The following is a 24,255-nucleotide window of genomic DNA, read 5'->3' as shown; positions in this document are numbered from 1 at the left end:
GAAGTAATTCACTAACTATAACCTTAATCACTTAAATCAAGCATGTATATGAGATAATCTTCGAAATAAGTACATGAGGGATTGTGTTGATACAGACGTACTTCAATATTTATTACGAAATACTTCGTATGTAGTTTAAAATATGATTAATTAGATAGTTGAAATAATTACAACAAAACTAGTTGAATACGGAGTATTATTTTATGTTTTAACATTGGATTTTGATTAATGAATGAATGAATAAGTAGGAATTCCATAAGTGTATGCATCCAAGCAACATATAGGTAAAGATTGGTTCCACACCTCCACACTAGCATCCACCATAGATAGCTCATATTAGCATCCACTACTGACTACTGAGTACATACTGACTACCCCATCCATGTGTGAAGGTCCCCATTCCCATTTTTGGGCTGACTCTCTTAGTGCTTCTTTTCCCTCTTGTTTCTTTCATTCTCTTATTATTATTATTATTATTATTATTATTATTATTATTATCTCGACTCGATCTCCTATATGTGTTTTTGTTACCGACATAATATATTTGACTATTATTGTAAAATACGCTTTTTATTTGATGCTTATATATTTATACTCTACTTGGCCATACACTAGGTATATTATTTGATCCGTAAAAATATATTATGAAAATTAAAAATATTGCAAATTTGATATAGTAGGTTAAAACAAAATACGAATGTGATATACAGTAGTAATAATAATAATAGAAGCAATAATATAGTGGGGTTAGGCTACTATATAAATAACAAATGCAAAATCGACCATCAGCATGTTATCTCCTCGTGGGTGAACAAAGGTGGGGGGTTTAATCCTTTTATACTCCATATTCTTATTGTGTCACATATACTTGATTACATACTTTGAAATTGATCTCCCAATTTCCAACTCACGCTTTTATTTTTCTTCATTAATATAAAACCATCTAGCCAGAACTACTGTTTCAGCATTTCTAAAAAGCATTATTGGAATGTATGTTGTTGTTTTTAAAATAGTGATGTCACAATAAGAAATATCATAACATTATTAGTTACTCCTTCTATTCCGGTCATTTGTTGTCCTTTTCCATTTTGGGTGTCTCAATCATTCGTTGTCCTTTCTATTTTAGGATTGCATTTGATGAACAATTTGATTATTCATACTCAATTTCATCCACATGTCATTTAGTAATTGGTCATTTCCTCTTTCCTTGGTCTTTGTGCCAAAACGAAAGGACAACAAATGACCGGGACGGAGGGAGTATCATTTCTACCAAAATTATACTTTTAGCGTAAAATAATCTTAATATGACTATATCAGAACTCAAACCCCATCATGGACTAGATTTATTCCATGTTTCATTAGTTGTAGGAATTTTTTTGACATATTTTTTTGATACATTTTTTAGGTTTATAAAATAAATCCTCTCACATTTGTATAGGTAGGTAGGTCCACCCATTTAATTGTAAAATTTAACGTATAATAATAATGATGTTAATGTTGACTTGTACATCATGTAACACTGCAGCTGAGTGTTCATTTAATTATAAGGAGGAATAAATAGAAAAAATGTCAACTATGATAATAATAGCGGAACATACAAGTTAAAGACATAATTAAAATGATGCATGGAGATGGAGCTACATGATACTGTTGTTCATCAGCTTTACTGTCCCTCTATTTACGTTCATATTTCTCGTTTCTTTCGTCATTTTAATGCAACCTAGCTTTAGCTTAAAGATAGTGTGAAAATATCATAAATTACATGGACTACTAATTCTTTTTACGGAAAATGCACGCGGTGCCCTTGAACTTTGATGTTTTGCTCGAAATACCCAATTTTTTGATCCGGAAATCTTTAAGAGGCTATAACTCGTGTTTACAAGCTCGGAAAGTAACGATTTTTTTTTTCAAATTGATTATATTTTCGAGACCTACAACTTGAACAAAAAAATTGTCGTGTTTGGAATTCGTGACCAAGAGATATGGTCACTCAAAGTTTGTACTGTAAAAAAAACTTTGACGTACAAAAACTCCTAGCCACGGGATCCAAATACGACAATTTTTTTTTTCAAATCGTAGTTCTCGGAAAGATGATCGATTTGAAAAAAAAATTATCACTTTCTGAATTCGTAGACACGAGCTATATCCGCTTAAAGTTTTCCGGAACAAAAAATTGGGTATTTCGGGCAAAATTCGAAACTTCAAGGGCACCGTGTGCATTTTCCCATTCTTTTTAAGTATAAATGCTTCTACTTACTACTTTGTACCGTCAGACGGTGACATTCTACTTACCACATTTATTTTACATTGCTTTTATCATTCTTAATTTTAAACCTACTTACTTTTTCTCTTTCTTTTTTTACTTACAAATGTACCGTCTTTTCGCTGTTTTTTAAAATTTACTACGGAGTACATTTTTTAACTTTTTTGGTTGTTTTGAATCCGAAAATATAGTACTATTAATCAAAGCGTTAAAAAGAACAATATTTAACCAAACTCAAAATAGTTTTAAATCCAATGTTTCAAGAGTAGTCCTGAATTTTCGGATGTCCATTCTTTAGTAGAACTACGCTATTTGGTTGAATTTTTGTAATTAACCGCCTTAATTGGTTAAGCGACATTTTTAAATACATTAAATATGTCATGTTATCATAAACCCTACTTATATATTAATAACAAAATATATCTCATTTCACTAAATAAACATATTCATTGATTTTGATATAAGGTGGCGTACTATATTAAAATAACTAGGAATATTTCACATATATATTGTGAGAAGTAAAGCTCCAACACATTACACATGCATCTAAATGTCATACGAAGTATGTCACATGTGAATTTTCCATATTGATAATAGAGAAAAATGTTTACTACAGAGTATCTTTCATTCTCTTTTCATCACTAATATATGTTTTAGTACGTATAGATTATCTTTTATCTAAATTTATCAAATTATGAAATAAACTTTAATGTCTTATCAGAGGTGAATCAAGCCCATTTCCGTGTTACCACACCTATCCAACTTTTTCTGTATAATTCATTAATTCTCAGGGTGTTAACATTAACACAACTGGACTCGAGTTATCCGAAAGTTATCTGTTGTATGCATATGCCACTCCTTAATAACTTGAAAATATTTATTGCTCATTGATACTATGTCAATTGTGTATTTAACGCTAATAAGCATGATTGTATGTGTAGTTGTATGATTCATAATTGAGCGTTTTAAGCAAACATGGTTGATCATCCATCATCGCCTTGTTTTTCCTCAAACCTGTAACTTTAATTTAGAGGCATGCCAAGTAATTGGTATCAAAATATCAAATGTGTGCTTTATTAGGTTTTGTTCTTTTTAGCTCAAATAAGGCTGAGCTAAATTGAATTGCACTGAAATTTATCGGAAATTTGAAGTCATATGAATGAAGTTGAATTAATATACTTTAGATTTTAAGTTGGTCCTATGTCAAAATAAACTAAATTAAATTTCATAAATTTGAACTAAACTGAACTGAAGGGAGCTAAAATTAAGTTGGGAATACATAGCTAAAGCTCACACGAGCCAAGCTTTGACCAAGTCGATTTCGAGTTGCCCACGAGCTGTCTCGTCTCATTATCACTTTAGTTGACTAGCCACAACTTTCCATTTTTCGTGTTTGAATAGTTTTTCTCTCTCTTAGAGTTCACTAATAACAACAATTCAAGAACGCCACGCAATACCGTCCAAAAATAATGGTTGGTGACTAGAAAACTCGTTTAGTAAATATAGTTACCAATCGAATTGTGATACTCTCTAACAATAATTCTCGGTTATTCTGGAATTGTGATACTTTTCAACAGTAAATATACACGTAAATTGTGACATTTACTGACCAATAATATCAACTTAGTGACAAATCCTAAATAATCAGTCTGACAATTTAGCGACCAGTCGACCACAGTTACATTATCAACTAATTTCGGTCAGTATATAATTGTAATTGCCAACCTCGGTTGGTAGAGATCAGTCACAGTACTAAGTAATTGTTGTAGTGATTTAAAGTGTACATCATAATTGAAATTTGAAACTAGTAATATTCGATATCACAAGTTGGTTCACGTAATAACAAATTTAAGATAAGAGGACTAGTTTTATTCCTCCATATAATAAAGAAATGATACCGTACTATATAAAAATGTAGAGTTTAGATGGCATAATGTGAAGCTTATTTGTCCTAGCACCGGTTGCTTTCATCTTTAATGAATTGATTTTATTCTCACGTACATATATAATGCGAAGCTAGTACGTACGATCATAACCATCTCTTAAAATTGAGGTTTGAAGACGCAACCATGTGACCCGTCGTCTTCGTGGCCTCAACTGGGAGTCAGCTTGTGGGCCTCCCTCTTTAAGTGGTTTAATCCTTATTTGCGTCTCAAGCGTGCAAAAGTTTAACGTAAGGAATCATAATAAGTCCCATGAACTTCAATTTTTGTATACAAATTTTGGAAAATGTATATGTTGTCTGTGAGGTCATAACTCGTGTTTACGAGTTTAGAAAGTGATAATTTTTTTTCAAATCAATCATCTTTCCGAGAACTAAAATTTTAAAAAAACAAAATTGTCGTATTTTGATCCCGTTGGCTAGAAGTTTTTGTATGGCAAATTTTTTTTAACGAACAAACTTTGAGTGACCATATCTCTTGGTCACGAATTCCAAACTCGACAATTTTTTTTTTAAGTACTACTCCCTCTATTCTATTGATATGTTTACACTTTCTTTATTTTGTGAGGTGAAAATCAAGCAAGTGTAAACATATTACTGGAACGGAGGAAGTAGTAAATATTACTCCCTCCTATTCTAAATAACTCTCCCTATTTCCTTTCGTAGTTGCTCATTCATGGACGAGTTTTTACTCTTTCATGGACTTTTTTTCATTATTTTTCCATAGCATACCCTTTGCCTAGAAACAAAAAAAAACTCTCTAATTCTCTCTCCCCTACAAAATTAATCGAATCCACAAAATTAGTCAAATCCGTCAAATTACACAATTATGGATGGTAATTCTCGTATCAATCGAGTAATAATTCTAATTCTTAATTTTATCAATTATATTATAGAAATATCAAATTAAAGAATTTATTTACACTAATTAATTTAGGATTTGTTTAAAGTGTCGCCGGCATTGGGGTAGGGACGACCACGAAAGAGTATACAGTAGTATACTTGTTTTTTTTTTTTTTTTGGTTTCTTAGTATACTTGTAACAATAAGTCTTGCTTGCGACGGGTCGGATCTTGCGACGGGTATTATGTGAGTGAAAATGGGTAGAGGGGACAAGGTGGGCACCCACCCCATGTGTTTTGTCTCTCACCTTTATGGGTTTTGTGTGAGAGAATATGGTACCCGTCTCTTATTTGCGACGGAGGTCATTTGCGTACTTGTAAAGTTGTTTGCCCAATGTAATACATTTAAAAATCAATAAAGTTGTGTCGTACGAATCCCGTCCAGAGTACATGAACAGATTGAACGCAATATTAGACCATGCCCAAGCAAGGTCACCAACCGGGTCGTGACCTTGTTGGGTCATGCTAATGACGTAATTAGCGAGTAAATCGATGTTGTTATTGGTGACCTTGAGTTATTCAAGGTCAATTGGTGACCTTGAGTTGAGAAGAGGTTGAAGGTTGGTGACCTTCAACATGTCGCATTTCTATTGGCTTACAACAATCGTCTATTTAGTTTATCGTCAAATACGTTCGTTAACATATTCGGTATATTTGTATATCGTCTATTTAGTATATCGTCAAATATGTAATAATATTTCAAATATGTTCGTTAATAGAATCGATATATCGTAACATTTAGATTTAATATTTCAAATAAAACCGTCAATTTTAATTCGATTTTTTTTTTTAAAATTTACACTTTCCAAAATTAATTTACTTAACATATTTGAGTAGTTTTTATTTTATTAAAATGACAAAAATAACTTAATTATAGTAAATAATAATTGTAAACGTAAATGGAAAAATAATTGTAAAAGTAATAGAGAGGTTTTGGTGGGGTAGTGAATGTGGTAAATGATTGTAAATGTTGGAAAGTGGAAAAATGATTGGGTTAGTGACCTAGGTCGTGACCTTCTGCTTGGGAGGGTGAAAGTGGGTCAAGATTAATAAGGTGTGATTAAGAGGTAAATTTTTGGTGACCCAGTTAGTGTGACCTTCTGCTTGGGGATGGTCTTACTCCTGCTTGTTTGATTTTTTCCGTTTTTAATTTTCCTTTTTTTTTTTTTTTAAATGTTTTGTATTTTTTTAAATTGTTTGAGAAGGTCGTCAAGACGGCCAGTGGTACAAGGGAGGCAGTGGTGAGGTTGGTGGATGGTGGCTGACGAGTAATGGTGGTTGGATCGTGGCAGTTAAAGTGAGAAAAGACTAAATGAAAGAGATAGAGAGAGAATGAAAGAAGGGTATTAAAACGAAAATCATTAAAATAAAAAGGGTATTATGGTCATTTACGTCCATGAAAGAGTAAAACTCGTACATGAATGAGCACCACCCTTTCCTTTTTCGTCTATTCACAATACTCTCCCTATTTCCTTATTTGGCAAACTTTTATACTTATTTTAATCACCTCACCCACAACAATACCCCACAATACTCATACTTTATCTTATTTTAATCACTTTACCCCACAATAATCCTTATTTTAATCACCTTACCCCACAACAATACTTATTTTAATCACACAATACCTTCCCTCTCTCCAATCTCCTACCCCACTCTAATACTTTATCATATAATACTCACCTTCCTTAATTCCCGTGCCCTCAATGAAAGGGGAGGGTTATGTAGAATAGGAGGGAGTAGGACTTAGGACCTTATATAAATAAGGGTCATTGGTCATTCTTAGATAGAGTGAGTGTGTGCTTAATATCCCGAGTTAAACATATATTGGAATCTTAGCTAGTAGTCAGGTGTACGTTGGATGATAGATTGTATTATTGTTAGTATTTGAATAATAATACAAGTTATGTTGTTGGATAATCGCATAACAAAAATATTATATTTATATTTTTTTATATTATTTGTATCAAAAATTCCAAAGTAGAATCTTAACCGAAATCTCTAGAAAGCAAGTGACAAAGACTTGTTGTGTGTAATTGTGTATACAAAGATTTGATGTATATTCGGATGAGTTGATTACACGCATTACCATGCAAGGCTAATTCATTTAGGTCAAAAGTTGCCAATTCTTGATTGAATATTGTATTATAACTCACATAACATCCGATAATACTCCGTAGCTTTCTACTTGTTTGTTGGGAACAAAGGGAATCCATCATAATCCGTCGTCAATTCGTCATCAACTCACTTTATATTGTTTTTAAGTGTATAAAAAATGGTGGTAATTAGATCAGTAATTGACCAATTAGAGATCACCGTCTCATTGATTGGATGTTTTTCTCTAATTAATTGCATCCTAATTTCCAATTAACATGACATCCACTAAATAATCACACTAATCTTAGTCGTTGCAGCCATGTGGCGCTACAAAAAGTGGCCTTACTTATACGAAGTATTTATTTACATTTGATTCCTAGATCCTTAATTCTATGTTTAAAATTTGGTGATCCGTCTTATTGTTAGGGTGCAAATCATTGTCCCACATCGGTAGAATAAAGATGGAAGATCATCTTTGTAAGTGTCTACAAAATATAATAGTACGAGACCTTTTGGGAAGGAGCTCAAGAGTAAATCCGTGAGGGCTTAGCCCAAAGCGGACAATATCGTACTATTATGAGATGTGGACACCGGTGCAGGCGTGCAGCAGAGGCCCAACACGGGATATTCACGCTTCCGCACAACAAGTGGTATCAGAGCCCAAGGTTCGACTTGGGCTAGACACGAGGAATCATCAGCAGGCCCAAGACTTGAAGTTGTACACTATAAGGCATGGAACTCCTAGCTCGGGGTGAGTCCTTGAGCAAGCCCGGTCCAGGGCTAAATGAATGAAAGGCGTCATAGGTCTTGTGCAGCAAAGACCATTTGTGTACTAGAACTGTTGATCAGGTGGACCCTTATCAGATTGGGTGCCACAGGTCTGGTGGATCCTTTCCAGGTTGGATGTCAGAGACCGTTTGTGTTCTAGGACTTCTGAAGTGACGGACCCGGTCCAGGGTATATTGGATGCAGAGGATGTCCGATATGCATGTGTAGCAAATCCCCAAGAAGGGCACATGGACGGCTCGTGGTAGCATGGTGTGTCGGCTAAGGGGAGGTTATCAAGACTTGTGATGTTTCGGGTGTCTAGAAGTTGGGGCTGTAGAGTGGGAGAGTCCTCCATGGAGGTCTAGGTCCGACTCAAGATGATGGTCCTTGGTTTGAGGGGAGGATTGTTAGGGTGCAAACCTTTGTCCCACATCGGTAGAATAAAGATGGAAGATCATCTTTATAAGTGTCCAGAAAATATAATAGTACGAGGCCTTTTGGGAAGGAGCCCAAGAGTAAATCCGTGAGGGCTTGGCCCAAAGCGGACAATATCGTACTATTATAGGTTGTGGACACAGATACAGTAGAGGCCCAACCCAAGATATTCACGCTTCCACACAACAAGTGGTATCCCGTCATTCAGAAGTCCTGGAACACAATACACTTATATTAACTATGTTTACTTACAACAATTAGGTCACCTTCAAATAAGATACAATAGTTTATTTTTATAGCATTATTTTGTGAAACTTCTTCTAATACTTCCTTTCATCTATATTTTTTTGATACAATTATGTTTATAATATTTCCTTTCATCTATATTTTTTTGATAAAATTATGTTTAAAATGTAATCAATTTAAAAAGGTTTTATTATTTTATTTCTTAGATTCCAAAAAGAATGTCACCAAAGTGGGTATTAGCGTAAACTTGACATCAACAACTTAAACTAATCAAATGTAAAGACACGAAAGTGAAATGAATTTTACAAATTGTATTGTACTTGTAATACTAATTAACCCAATAACGACAAAGTCAACAAAATCCCCCCTACTACTTCCCCCTACTACTAAGAGAATAAAAATTCTCTTAGTTTTCCTTCCAAAAGGCATCTAGCTAAATAAGGTAACAAGTAAAAAAAATTCATTACATATTATCTTTTCAATTAATATATTTTTATAATTAAACTCTAATCTTTTTAATTAAAATTCATATTTATGATTTTTTCATTGAAATCCATAATTTATTATGCAATCATTTTCATTTACATAAATATTATTTTTCATCAGTTACACTCTAAAATTACGCAAGCCTGCTTCTTATGCAGTCTTTAACATGATTATTGTCATCACTTACACCCTAAAATTACGTAAATCTGTTTCTTATATTATCCTTCATCGGTTACACACTAAATATGGTGTATATTTTAAAGGACGTAACAATTTTTATGTTTTTTTAATTAAAAATAAAAAAATATTAGTCTAATTATTCGTAAATCGTCTTTTTAAGTGCATGGTATACTGTTTTTACCTCTTATTGTTATAAGGTTTATACGCATTTTAATTAGATTTTACATTTTTACATCACTTAATTGTAATTTAATGTCATAAATTAGTTTCATGCAATGATATAGCATTATAGAGTTAATTTTTATAGTAAAGTAAAAATGGTTTAAGACAAAAATAACTTAACTTAAAGTTTCTTTTGATGGTAATAAACTTTCATTTTCTACATCTTATTAAGATTATATTAGAACATTATAACATTAAAGGTACAATTAATTTATGCAATTAATATAATGAGAATGTCTCTTTATAAAACAAAACTAAAAAAATACCGCGCTATAGCACGGGGATCTACACTAGTTACTTAGTAAACATATAATATTAATAAATTATTTTATTTGATAACCTTACATTTTGTATCTTTTTTTGGTAACATGTGAGCTTTTATATATTAAAGAAAACTTCCAAAAGGATATTACAATCAGCAACTATTTCAATTCTCTAGCAAAGCTAAGTACACAAATTACATTGAATGGACAATAGACTAAGCCAAGCACAATCAGTTGGCCGCATAACAGAAGGTACATTACGTACAATTCTATAATGCAGCTGCTTCTTAAGAGTTGTTACCAGATGCTCAGGCCTGCTAAGTTGTAATTTCAGCCTGCATTTGTTTCGTTCAGTCCACAGCATGTAATACACATCCATCCTTACCATTCTACAAGTCTTCCTCTGCAGCTTCGAATAATGAGTAAGCGGACCATTAAGATGAAGACAGAGCCACTGCTCAATACAATCAATAACCTGAGTACTATAAACACAGTCACCAAAGAGGTGCTCATGAGTTTCCTCTCCAACTTCAAAAATAACACATCTATCAGACATGCATAATCCCAGCTGGTAAATTTTAGCCCGAGTATTTAAAGCCTTCTTCTGAATCAAACAGCCAATAAGTGAGTGTTTTGGCAAAATCCAAGTATCCCATACGTCTTTATACCAATAGACATGGGGGTGTGATCCCTGCAACCATTGGTACCCAACACCTACTGAATAACCACCAGGGGTAGCTATCCAAGAGCTGTTCTGATACCCACCTTCCAGTAATCCTTTCACACGGCAAATATTCCTCCAGTTCCAATTGTAATCAGGAGGAGGTAAATAGGTGTCCCATTGTGCTCCTTTCAAATACACATGATCAATCCAGAGGACCCATAGTCTATCAGCCTTAGTATACAACCAATGAACAAGCTTACCTACACTTGCAGTATTCCACACCCCAGCTTCCTTTATACCCAGACCACCCTCTTTTTTGCTACAGCAGATGCCATGTCATGATACCAAAGGTGTTCTGCTATAATCAGATTCTCCACACCACAAGAAATTCCTACAGATAGCTTCTATCCTCTTTATAACCCCTTTAGGAATTAGGAAAATTGAAGCCCAATAATTATGAAGAGTGTTATAGACAGAGTTTATAAGAACAAGTCGACCTGCATAGCTAAGCTTTCTTGCTCCATTTAGCCACAATCTTCTCTAATAACACATTACAATCAGCCATAGTCAGACTACCAGGCTGGATAGGAACACCCAGATATTTAAAAGGTAGATGACTCTCCTGGTAACCTGAAATCTGGATAATATCATGCTTCGACTCTTCAGCTACACAACTGAACACCACTTCAGATTTGGAAGCATTAACCTTAACACCAGAAGCAGCAGAGAAAGTTGCTATAGCTCTCAGAATAAGCATAATAGATTTAACATCTCCTTTGCTGAACATAAGTAAGTCATCAGCAAATAACAAATGAGTTAGTTGTAGGCTCTTGCAAAGAGGGTGATACCTGAAATACCATTGCTTAGTTTCAAAGTCCGTGATTCTAGTCAGATACTCCATACACATATAGAAGATTAGAGGGGATATAGGGTCCCCTTGCCTTAATCCCTTTCTACCCTTAAAATATCCAAAGTGGGCTCAGATTAAGGGTATATGATGGAGAGGAAAGGCAGGCCATAACAAGCAACCTAAACTTCTCTGGGAATCTCAGAGCCATTAACATCTGATTCACAAATTGCCACTCTATAGAATCATAAGCTTTCTGCAAGTCTAGCTTAAACATACACCTAGGTGAGGCTCTACCCCTGTGATACATCCTTACTAGGTCTTGACAGATCAAAATATTTTCAAGAATACTTCTACCCTTCACAAAAGCACCTTGATTCTTACTGATAATATCAGGTAAAACCTTGACCAATCTATTACAAAGAATCTTTGAAATAGCCTTGTAAATAACATTGCAGCAAGATATGGACCTGAAATGTTTAACAGTGGTTGGTCTCTTAGTCTTTGGTATTAAGGTCATAATGGTAGCATTTATTTGAGTCAGTAACTTCCCAGTAGTAAAGAAGTCACAAACAGCATCACATACATCACCCCCAATAATATCCCAAGCATCCCTATAGAATTGGCTTGAGTAGCCATCTGGTCCAGGTCACTTGTTTTTAGGAATGCTAAAGATACAAGCCTTCACCTCATCAACAGTGACAGGTTGAGCCAAAATATTCCAATGCTCCTCAGAACAACAGGTCCCTTTTCTAATTACATTAATATTAACCTCATCAGTAACAGTATGAGCCCCCAGAAGGTCAATATAGTAGTCCAAAAAAGCTGCTTATATAGTAGCTCCCTTAGTACAAATTATCCCATCTTTATTCTCTATTTGGAATACCTTATTAAGCACCATCCTTTTTTTATGATATGATGAAAATAGGAAGTATTAAGATCCCCTTCTAAAGACCATTGTATCTTAGCCTTCTGAAGAAGAAAACTATCCCTGGTAGCAATTAATTCCTTCAAATCATGAGCTAAATCCACCTCCTGCTGTAATAAATCAGGATCACTAGGAGTAACAATTAAAGCTTTTTGAATAGTTTCCACTTTCCAGAGCCATACTAGCAATGCTAGTATTGTTCTCAATATCAGAGAAGCAATCCCTATTCAGACCTTTCAGAACATGCTTAAGGTCCTTGAGTTTTTTAACCACTATAAACATCTTAGTGCCTCTAAAACCATTAGCCCAAGACATAGCAACATAATCCTTAAAGGTGGGATCACTACCCCACATATTAAAGTATTTAAAGCTCTTCTTCTCATCAAGTTCAGTATTCTTATCCATAATGGTGCAAGGACAATGGTCAAAAAGCCCCTTAGGGTGAAGTGAGCAAGACTAGTACCAAACATGTCCATCCACTTCTGATTCCCCATAACTCTATCCAACCTACTATACACTCTGTCACAAGGGCCTTGCTTATTGGACCATGTAAACAAAGCTCTAGTAGCAGGAATGTCCTCTATTTCACAAATAGAGACACAATCCTGAAAGTGTTCCATTTCTGCATCAGAAATATTCCCACCAAGTCTTTCAACAGGAGATAACACTATATTAAAATCCCCAAGCCACAACCAAGGATCATTACATTCACCAACAATCCCCTTAAGTATATTCCATAATTCTACTCTTTCATATAATCCATTAAAGGCATAAATCATAGTATGCAGAAAATTTTTTCCATCAGTTTGAGAAGAAACCAACATATGAATGTGTTGGGCATTATAAGAAAGGAACTGAATATCAAAAAGACTAGGTTTCCACAATATCCATATTTTACCACCCTTATGCCAGCTGCAGTTAGTGGAGACACTCCAACCATCACAAATAGAGGTATCACGTTTTAAAAGAGTTCCAGGTTTAAGCTTAGTTTCAAGCAAGCCAAATAAACCCACCCCATTATTGTGCATAAACCATTTCACCACTCTCTGCTTATTCAGGTCATTAAGACCCCTAACATTCCAAAATCCAATGCTATGCATGGATATTGGAAGAGGGAGGGTCCTTACCACTATCAACCCCCTGCTCATGAGTAACAACATTATGTTTAAGAGCATCCATGAAGGTGTAGTTACTAAATTTTTCAGACAGTCTCACTCCCACCATTCCATCCTGCCTGTTAAGTCTAATAATTTGCTTCACAGGGGTAGACTTAACAACAGGGGAACTCCTGACATTATGCAAAGGGGGAAAATTTGTAGGAGTAAGAATAGCAGGAGTTAGAACACCTGGAGGAGCAGGAGTTGGTTTCACAATTGGCCTTCATTCAGTCTTCTATTGGGGTTTAGATACTATCTTAGGTGCTTGTGGACGTAGTCTCTTCTTGCCAGGCCACCAGGTTTCCTGCACTGAGCAGCTTCATGGCCTATCCCTTTACAGCTGGTACAAGAAATAGGACGCCACTCATACTCCACAGTAACAGTCACCACAGTCCCAGATTCATCCAAAAACTTCACTTTTCCAGGGAGCTGTTGATCCATAGGCACCTCAACCATTATCCTCGCAAAACTCAGGCGGATTTTATCCTGTGTGTCCAAATCCAACTTAACATATTTACCAACCAAGTTGGCAATTTTAGGCAAACAGGAACCCCAAAACTTCAGGGGGAGACCATGAAGTTTGGCCCACACAGGAACCACCTCAACCTTTTCTTTAACCATCTCCATATCCTTAACCCATGGTTTAATAATCACAGGTTTATTATCAAACATGTAGTATCCAGATTTTAGCAGAGCATCTTTACCACCAGATTTAGAAAATCTAACAATAAAGACCCCATTATCAAGGAAGGAAACCTTATCAATCCCAAAATGGTCCCAAACCCGATACACATAATCTTCCACAATATCCCAAGGCGGATTGGCTCCAAGTATGTAACAAGTAACAGAGTTAGTCTAGAAATCTACCTCAGTTTTGATGTCTTCATGGGAAAACTGAAGTAAATCAGAAACATCCTCTTCCTCAACAATTGTTTCCAATACTGGGACGTCCTTACCTCCTTTTCGCAGCTTCCATCCATCATTTTCTTCCGGTTCTGCTTCACCAAGGTTCAAAACAGGGATACCCTGTATAGGGTTAATGGACTTAGTTTTACCCGTATCAGATGATGAAGGAACAAAGGTGCCATCTTTTGAGCGAGATGCATCAGATGAAGGTAAAATAGAAGCGTTGGAAGAATTTAGAGCTGATTTAGTAGCAGAATTTAATGGCGAAAATCGATTTTGTGTGAGTTTTAGTGCCGTCATTATTATGTTGTTATTAGGGTTTATGATAAAAGAGCTTTTCTCTCTCTAACTTTCCTCTCATGGTTCCATGTAAATAATTCATCTTTACATTTTAGTGCCGTCATTATTACATTTTGTATCAGTAAATTACCTATTTAAGTATGTTAATAATCATTATAATATATCAGGGTTATGAAATAAAAGCTAAATAAGTTAAAATTTTAAGTTTGGACTATTTTATTTTTAGGTCCATCTACGTTTTTTATGGAAGAGATTGAATAAAAAGAGTTAAAACGTAAGAAAACCATCATTTGAAATTTACAAAGTAGACTGTATATATAAGTGTCAAAGGCCCACTCATGATCAACACTTGGTATTGTTAAGTGTGAACCTTCAAAAAGCCCTTAGTGGAAAAAGGTGCCTAAATTTTAGAGACGAGGTTTAGCATAAATATCGTAAATGAGTTTTGGGGCCAGCCCAATCATATACTGTTTACAGGCCTAAGTTCGATGTTCTATCTAATATGATTTCAACATAAACCAAAAAGGTCCTAACAAATCGTTAGAATTAAGAGTAAGTTATATTATTCGACCCTTTTGAGCCAAAACAAACAATAATTTACAGTCAACAATAATGTTTTATTATTACATGTTTGATTTTGGATATTATTATTATTATTATACGTAAAATGAGAAATTAATCTTGGTTGGTGTCGGAGAAGAAGGCGTTGATAGTAGGCATGACTTGAGGAGGACGATTCCTCAAGTAGTTGCGAAGTCCATGCTGTGCATATTTTTCACCTTCTTCATAGTTTTCAAGAACTGCTGTCCCTCTTTTCCCTTTATTTATCCTAACATCAGGATTAAGAAGGACGTTTCTTGTTAGCTGAAATATGCATAAGCTTGTCACAAATGACATTGCTCCAATTAGTGGATATACCTGTCACAATTTGACAAACACGGTTAATTTACTTAAAATGGATCCCCCCATAATACTAATACATACGAGGTATTAATTTCTGTTTACTATAAATAACAATTAAAAATACATAGCAGAAATTGCTAATATAAGTTATAGAAATAAGTCCGAAGAATACATACATCAGGTTTAATCCAACGACCCATTTGTGCTAAAAATATGAATTACGAACTTGTGGAGAATGAAGATTAAGCCAATCGATCGAGTAGACTCACGTTGCTAACTTGCTTAATTTCACGTATAAGTTACGTACAATGGCAACATGTGAATTACGTTTTGTCTATACTTTATATATATAGAGTCGGAGGATGATCTATTTCAAGGGGCTGAAATATATGCACAATTTTATGTTGACTTCAAATCAAAATCATATAAAAACCAGGTGCTTAAAGCCTATTGTTTATTTGGGTCCATGGTAATTAAAAGATTGACATTTCTCATTTTTTGTTATAGTCAAACAAAACGATCTGATGTGTATTTCTTAACGTAATCATTCAAATTGACTCTGGCTTTTTTTTTGTCAAGATCAGAATACATTTATTGAGTTTAGGTTTAATTGATTAACTAGTTTTAAACCCGTGTAAAATTGCACGGGTTTGTATTTGGGCCAGTTTAATGTTTTTGGATGTATATGTTTTTGCATTTCTATTGTACTTATCTAGTTGGTCTAAATCTACGATCTACATAATTGATTAATGTTTTGATGTTTGTCAAGTGATTTATATTTAAGTGTTAAGTACGATATGACTCCCAAAGAAAATGTTAAATGCGTTATTATGTGCTTGGTTGATATTTTTTATTTTTTATTTAAAGGAAAGATCAATTCATTAATAATATGACTCTCTCTCTTAAACCTCCCACTTCTCTCTAAAAAAGAAAACCCTAATCCCTTGTTTTCTGACCCGCCGCCTCCCCTAATCAATTACTTCCCACCTTTTTACCCTACCCTTCGCCGGAGATGGGGTCACTCCTTGACCCATCTCCTGTGATTGCTCAAGTTTCCTCTTTGTGGCGGACCCCAATGGCCTGATCTCACACCCTTCTCTTTGTGGATCTTTTCCGTCCTAGTCGTCCGACGGGTTTGGTTGGTTTTCGTGTGGTGGTTTCTGAGGTCGTTCTGTTCCGCGTTCCCATGTTCTGTCATCGAAAGTGTCACATGCGTTCCAGGGGTGTTTTCGCTCCCCATCGCCCCTCTCCCCGCCCCTAGTAAGTCCTGATGCCTTGATGGTCGTCGATCGTCGTTGTGTCTGGTCGATGAGTATAGCTCATCTGGGTGGTGTTTTTCAGTTAAGTGGTGGTGGTTTATGGGACAATATAGTGTTTCCCCTTCTCCTCGCCCCTCCCCCGCCAAATTGGCCCATTTTCCGGTTCGGTGTTATGTCGGTCTGTTGTGATGTTGTTTGTCGGGTTGCATGTCTGCCGATGGTCCTGGGGGTTCGTTTGGAATTTGGAGTCTCAGTGTTCTGGTATTTGGTGCTCGTTAGGTGTGCCGTGTCCTCGTGGACGGTGGGTTGTGTTCGGTTGTTCTTGGTTGGAGTGAGGCTGCTGTTTTGGGGTCTGTTAATTTCTGATTGAGGTGTGTTGGGTAGGGTGAATTTGGGTTTTGGTGGTGTCTTTGGTTGGGATAAGAGGCGGTGGATTCCTCATCTTTCAATGGTGTCGCTTTTTATCTTCTTTTCTTGTTTTTTCCTCCTAATAACCTCCTTAGATGGGAGTCTAAGTAGTCTTTTTAGTGGTAAGCTAAGTCCTCTGATCGGTGTTGGTGTTGGTGTTGAGGTGCCTTTGTTAATGGGTGTTCGTGTTACTTATTACATGCTGGATTTCTCGGTCTGTTTGTGTTATGATCTTTGGGTGCGATCTTTGAGATGTAGGAGATTTATCTCCGTCGAGGGCCGGGCAGACATCGTCTCGCTTCTCACCTTTTCTTTCTACGTCCTTTTGGTAAGAGCGTAAGTGCACCTTGTCATTGTTACTCTTTCGTTTATATGTATCGATGGTACTTGGAGGTCTTCCGTGTTAATGAAGATGACATCAAGGTTCGTGACCAAGCTGCCATCTTTTGCCATTCTACCATCGTTAATCTTACTTATCTTAATGTTTTAGCTTTACTTTTAAATAAAGGTTATGTAATTTCTTCGTATGACTTTGTAGTGCTAGATTTAGCTCCCAAGTGTCTGGTGCTATATAGTCGAATAGCTTACTATGTATTGGTTACAATAATGTAAGTTATTCACCTTCTGTAAAAAAAAAAATAATAAAAAAAAAAAAAAAAACTTACAAAAGACAGGTGTAATAAAAAACAATTCATTAAAATAGGTACAATAATTAAGAAAACATGTAATAGAAATAGGGAAAATATAGCAAATCACTCCCATAAGTTTGATACTATGTGCAATCAAACCCTTTAACTTATAAATATAGAAAATTAACCCCATAAGTTTCTCTTAATGTGCAAGTAACCACATATCTTATTTCTAAAAATAAAATTTGCTAATTAAATATTTTACTAATATTGAAAATCAAAATTCTTGATTAGATTTCTATCCTAAAATTCATGATTATTAAAAAACATGTTCAAATTTTTTTTTTTATTTTGGTGAAAAATGTTCATAATATGAGAATTGTTAATGAAGTTACAATGAAAATTTATATGACCAATTTTTTTTTATACTAAATTTGGTTTGCATTTTTCGTTGAATATATAAATATTATATTTAATTATTTAAGAAATATATTTAAAATAGTTTTTATAATAGAAAATAATAGGTTTTAGTTAAAAAAAATGGTAAAAAAAACTTGATTTGTGCTTAATTGCACATTTTTGGAAAGTTATGGGGCTAATTTGCTACAAGTGAAATTTAGGGGGCAGATTTGCACATAGCTCTTATGTTATGGGGGTAATTTGTTACATCCCCGAATAGGATAGGTACAATCATTATGAAAACATGTAAAAAATAAAAGAGATATTTTGAACCAAAACCAATAAAAAAGGAAGTACGAAAAAATACATAAATAGATACGATAAAAGTGATCTCTTAACAACTTAGTAAAAGACCGTTTCTCCAAAAATTTTAAGTGTATTTTAAATGTTAAAATTATATTCATCCCTATATAACCTAAAAACATCATATTTGATTTTGTGCGCTTTCTAAGTCAAAGTTTTTGGGAATTTTGACTATTATGATGGTGCATCTTTCCTTAATCCTTATTGACCCATGACGATTTGAAATGAGCTAACCGATCGAATGGGCCAGGTCAAGGATTGATGAGTTCAGAAATCCTACCTTGCAAAAAATTGTCCACTTTGTTGTCTGATAATTTACTTATGGAACCCATAACTAGTGGTTTGTACTCTATACCCAACCTTGAAAATTCAAAGAACCCATAACTAGTGGTTTGTACTCTACACGCAACCTTGAAAATTCAAAGAGAAGTTTATTTCTTTTTTTGAAGGGAATACTAGTTATAAATTGGTTCACTTTTAAATACTACTAGTTAGTTGTAAAGTATAAAGTGAGACATATGAGTAGATATTGTCATTTAACATTTGACATAATTGTCTTAAATATGTTTTAAAAATTATTAGTCATTCAATTAATGTAAGTCTTCTAAGAGATAGTTTCTCAATAAACATAATGAAAGACCAATTACAAATTGCTGAAAAACATAATACAAAAAGTGATAAAATAAGTACGTATACTATAAAATGAGGTATTTATAGAAATGTTTACAATATATAATGAAGTATAAAAGATTATTATTAAAACATACTTTTTGAGTCAAAACTCACAATCAATATTGACAAAGGTACGAAAAGGTACGATATATATAAAACTCGTTTCTCAATAAATTAGTGAGAAACGTCTATCCAAAGTTTTTTACACGGTGTTCCGCAATGCAAGCATTAGTTGCAAGCTAATTTTGGGGAAATTTTACGTTGTACCCCTTGGTTTTCTATGTCTTGCCTCCCCCCCCCCCTTTTTTTTTTTTTTACATTATACGTCTAAACTTTTTAGTTATTTCTCAATCATGACGTTGTCTAACTATCCATTAACTTTACCACTATCAAAATTAAACAATCGTACTTTGACCTTATTCTGACTCATTAATATTGTATGACCATTTTATATAAGAAACATAACACCAATCACTTGCAATATGCACAAATACTACTAAAAATATCCGTTATGATTCATGATATGATAATGGAGACTTGATGAATTATTAGTTAGAACAGTATCTATTTGTTGGGTTATGGGTAATTCGTTGAACTAATAAGTACTTGATTAGGTTATCGAGTAATTGGAATGATAAATAGATGATTTAATAAATAAGCCTATGATATAGATTAATATATAGAATTTAGGGTAAACTAAAATATTGGGGTATAATATATAACACCAAAAAATTCAAGAGCACACAGTATAATATCCCACAATTTTAATATAAGTTGCAAAATAAAAATTACATGGTCCGTATATAGTTTTGTTGATAAAAGCAAGCAGTAGCAATTCATTTATAAGCATTTATAGAAGCGAACGAAAATAAGATCATCTAGCCCGTGGATCTAAAATTTCAGAAAAGACTGAACCCGACTTGATATCCATATTATAATTGGTGATAGTAGAATTAGTAGTGGCAGTCGACCCTGTATTACTTCCAAACTCCCCTGTGTCGACCCCAACTCCACTACTTTGGGTCATATTTTCCTTGTATGGATTTGTTAAACCACCATCTCCATCATCTCCCTCACTCGCAACATCGGTAGTATTGCTAGGAATTTTGACCATTGGACTAACATTACTGGTATTCTTCTCGGCCGTTTGTTGAAGTGTCAACGCGAATTCTAAGCTCCATACAATGTCCCTCATTGATGGACGTTCATCCCGATGACTCCTCACACACATATCCGCAATCTCTCCAAATTTCCTTAGACACTCGGGTGCGATTTGACCACTTAGATTAGGATCGACAATAGTGTATAGGGTTCCTTTTTTGTAGCATGCTCGACCCCAATTGGCCAGGTTCACTTGTTCCTTAGGAAGGCTAACATTAATAGCGGGTCGAGCACACAGGACTTCAAACAGCACAACTCCGAATGAAAAAACGTCCGACTTTTCAGTTAGTTGTCCTCGCTTGTAATACTCGGGATCCAAATAACCAAAACTACCTTTAACGACCGTGCTAACATGGCCCACACCTGTGTCACTGGCAGGGCCCACCTTCGAAAGCCCAAAGTCCGACACCTTGGCAGTCCACTTATCATCAAGCAAGATATTTGTGGACTTCACGTCTCGATGAATAATCAACTGTTTTGCGCCGGCGTGGAGATAGTCAAGTCCACGGGCAGAGCCTATGCAAATCATCAAACGTTGCTTCCAAGATAATACCTCATTTTCGTCTTTTCCCTTGGTGTCCTTGTAATTTAAATGGTCGCGAAGGGTGCCACGTGGCATGTACTCGTACACCAATATCATCTCTCCCTGGTCCTCGCAGTACCCGATTAAAGACACCAAATGTACGTGACGGAGCCTGGAGAGCATCTCAATCTCAGTGAGGAACTCGTGTTCACCCTGTTTGGATGTTGAGTTTAGCCGTTTAATAGCAACACTAATGGCTCCATCATCTATACAACCTTTATACACCTTTCCAAACCCACCCGTGCCTACGACCAAGTCCTCGTCAAAGTCACATGTGGCAACCCTTATCTCACTCAACGAGAAACGTCGACAGAGATCGGATGGTAAGGACGGTCTAGACGAGTTGGCCTTGGTGGTTGCCGTGGATGATTGAGATTGGACCGAAGCAGGCAACCACTGACCCTTGCTTGAACTTTTGGTGGACATAAATAGCTTGTTATACTGTAGTCTGCGTCGAAACAGAGCAAGTAGAAGAACAGAAACTAGTAGTAAACCAGAAATGACGCCTCCTATAACAAAGAGAATCTTACGGATTGAACTTTTATGGCTTGGAGTTTGATTTAGTGAAGTTGTGTCGGTACCAGTGTAAGGTGGATTTGGAACTGCAAGATTTCTAGTTGTATCGCTCAACTTCAAGATCTCCAACCCACTTAGAGATATATCCGTGACCCTAAACAAACATAATAAATGCAACAAATAAGTAAGATGATATCCGTGAATGAGTCATTTAGTATATTTTGAATTGTTAAAAGACAGGTGTGTAAATCTAATATCCGTAACCCTAAATCTACCGTACCTGGTATTAATAATGATAGAAGTATGATGAGTGGTTTAAATATACTTACAGGTAAGGTAGAGGATGGAGGGCCAAGAAGAGAGCAACCTTTGAAGCATTATTAGTAATAGCAGGAGGCGGCAGACTTATAACAAAATCCTTGTACATTGGAATATATCTTCCTCCAGCCTCGGCCCAAATATCAAGACCCGGATCCACCAGGATGCCATCAATATACACTTCCATCACCCTCTGTAAAATCCCTGTCACATTAGCACCCAACTCACACAAATGAAGCCTCACCACATAGTCAAACCCCGGGTCCACCTCAAACGTCCACGTTATGTTCCGACCTAGATTTATATCAGGCGAGTTGTCTCCCATGCTCCTCCTCGTCCCGTATACTATCTTAGGCGCCACGTAGGCTGGCGTCTTCTTCGTGTAATTAATCTCTAAGTTGTTAAACCCTGGATCTGGCTGCAACTTTATGCCTCGTTCCCCCATTACGTAGTCTTCGTCCGCCTCCCATTTACGCTTCATTCCCCCTGGATTATCGTCATTCCTATCCACGTTCTCTCCTCCCACGTTTAGCCTGTAAGCTGTCTGGAACGCCGTCGAATTTTGATCCAAGGAGTACTCGCTTACAGGATATTTGGCATATAAGTAATTCGGGTTGGACTCGTTTATGTATAAACCCTCCGGAATTGATTCTATTTCTATACCGTTGATGTATCCAAAGGTTGATCTTGTATTATTATTTATTATACGACCTGGAGAGAAGGTTAATTTGAGATTATTTTCACCATTTTCGAGGATAAGTTGGAATTCATATTGTTTTGTTTCTTGGACTGAGTTGAGGAAAGGGTTGAAGTTATGTAAAAGAGTGTAATTATTAGCAAGGAGAGATGTGGAAAATAGGTGAGGAGGAGTGTTGTTGGAGGAAACATTAGGGAAGAAGTAGAGGCGTATGAATATGGGACCTGGGGTGATAGAGAAGGTGTAGGTGATATCAGACCATAATACCCGTCCTACTTTGTATGGCAGGTCATCGGCATTCTCTGAGACGTTAGTTGAGACGCTGTCGAGGTTAGAAGGAGCGAAAGCAGGGCCGTCGTCGCTTTGCCATACACGACCGTCCAAGGGGGACTCAGATCGGGTGGACTTGGGAAGCCCACAATTGATGAGGAGTGGAGTGTCTAAGGCATCACTCTTGATACAACTCAAAACAATTATATTCCACAGGATGATGGGGATTAACAACTTGATGTAATTCTTCATTATTTTTAAATTTGTTAAATTCAAACTCCAAAATTAATTTCGAAGTTTATTTATTAGTTGATATACTTCTTGTTGAAGCGAGTATGCAGAAATGAATGATACTTTGTATATGCGTACAGATGACTACAGTTTGTGGAATTATAGACTTGTCTTTGGCGCATTAGAGGACTTGACGATGCTGATATTATACTTTTCAACATCAGATCACCAAAGATTAGCTCATACTCCCGTGCTAAATTTCGTTAACATTTTTTTAAGAGTAAATTAACAATTACACCCTTTTATAAACCACTTTTCTAAAATAACTCCCTTATGAAAACTTTTTAATAATTTACTTCCATAAAATATTCTCAGGTCAAAAATTGCACCCAAATTGAGAATCCGGTGAAAAATCTTTTTTTATGACCGTTTTACCCTTATGTTCATATCTTCTTCCCTATCAAATTTATTGCCCCTTGCTACCCTGCTACTTCATCTTCTTCCCTATCAAATTTATTGTCCCTTGCTCCCTTGCTACTTCGTTGGATTGACAACCAAGCCCCCAAAAATTCAATTTACAAATCGTTTACCATTTACATCCCTCATTATCCCCATCCATTTACCATTAGCACCATTATCAAAGCTTCAACCGCCATTTTCGTTCTCAAACTCGTTCACCATTAATTCCACCATACACAACCTCGATCCCTAGTTGCGTTTCGCGAACCCAAATTACGTACACGCATAGAATTAAATTCCGCCCTTGAATATGAAACACTGACTGACCGCTTGGATTTGATTTTCCCAAATTCATAATTACCATATCTCAATTCAATTTTTTTTCTCTCTGGTGGTTATGTAACATTTTCTATTTTCTGGTTTTTTTTTTTCTGGGTTTACTGTGAAGGAGACGATGGGAAGGAGGGACAATGCGGGTAAGGTCGTCTGACAAAGCGGCGTGCCAGTGGTTTGAAGGTGGTGGTGTTCTGATGATGGTTGGGGGTGGTTGAAGTATAAGGGAGAGGAAAAAACTAATAAAAACATGGGCAAGGGCATTTTCGTCCAAAAATAGACTTAAAATCAGAAACTTCAAAAATTGACGGAATCTTTCATCGGAGTGTCAATTTGGGTGCAATTTTTGACCTGAGAACATTTTATGGGAATAAATTATTAAAAAGTTTTCATAAGGGAGTTATTTTAGAAAAGTGGTTTATAAAAGGGAGTAATTGTTAATTTACTTT

General features: G+C 35.5%; 3 protein-coding genes across 3 annotated transcripts; all 3 read right to left on the bottom strand.

Moving 5' to 3' along the window:
* Nucleotides 1–9,984: 9,984 nt before the first annotated feature.
* Nucleotides 9,985–14,605, bottom strand: LOC141614781 (uncharacterized). The gene is made up of 9 exons (XM_074433529.1): nt 14,267–14,605; nt 13,696–14,155; nt 13,450–13,588; nt 12,523–13,382; nt 12,201–12,432; nt 12,003–12,066; nt 11,497–11,861; nt 11,016–11,246; nt 9,985–10,786 (listed from the first exon to the last, which is right to left on the bottom strand). Exons 1-9 carry the CDS (start codon nt 14,603–14,605, stop codon nt 9,985–9,987), a joined length of 3,492 nt encoding a protein of 1,163 aa, XP_074289630.1.
* Nucleotides 14,606–15,280: 675 nt separating this feature from the next.
* LOC141614780 (uncharacterized) lies at nt 15,281–15,513 on the bottom strand. The gene has a single exon (XM_074433528.1). It carries the CDS (start codon nt 15,500–15,502, stop codon nt 15,281–15,283), a length of 222 nt encoding a protein of 73 aa, XP_074289629.1. The 5' UTR covers nt 15,503–15,513.
* Nucleotides 15,514–19,936: 4,423 nt separating this feature from the next.
* On the bottom strand, nt 19,937–24,016 carry LOC141612528 (receptor-like protein kinase FERONIA). Its single transcript, XM_074431345.1, has 2 exons — nt 21,828–24,016; nt 19,937–21,652 (listed from the first exon to the last, which is right to left on the bottom strand). Exons 1-2 carry the CDS (start codon nt 23,033–23,035, stop codon nt 20,113–20,115), a joined length of 2,748 nt encoding a protein of 915 aa, XP_074287446.1. The 5' UTR covers nt 23,036–24,016; the 3' UTR covers nt 19,937–20,112.
* Between the last annotated feature and the right edge of the window lie 239 nt (nt 24,017–24,255).

This window comes from Silene latifolia, chromosome 11 (genome assembly GCF_048544455.1).
Source record: "Silene latifolia isolate original U9 population chromosome 11, ASM4854445v1, whole genome shotgun sequence".
Taxonomy (NCBI): domain Eukaryota; kingdom Viridiplantae; phylum Streptophyta; class Magnoliopsida; order Caryophyllales; family Caryophyllaceae; genus Silene; species Silene latifolia.
Note: the sequence above shows the minus strand (reverse complement) of the source record. Positions and strands in the feature narration are given on the sequence as shown.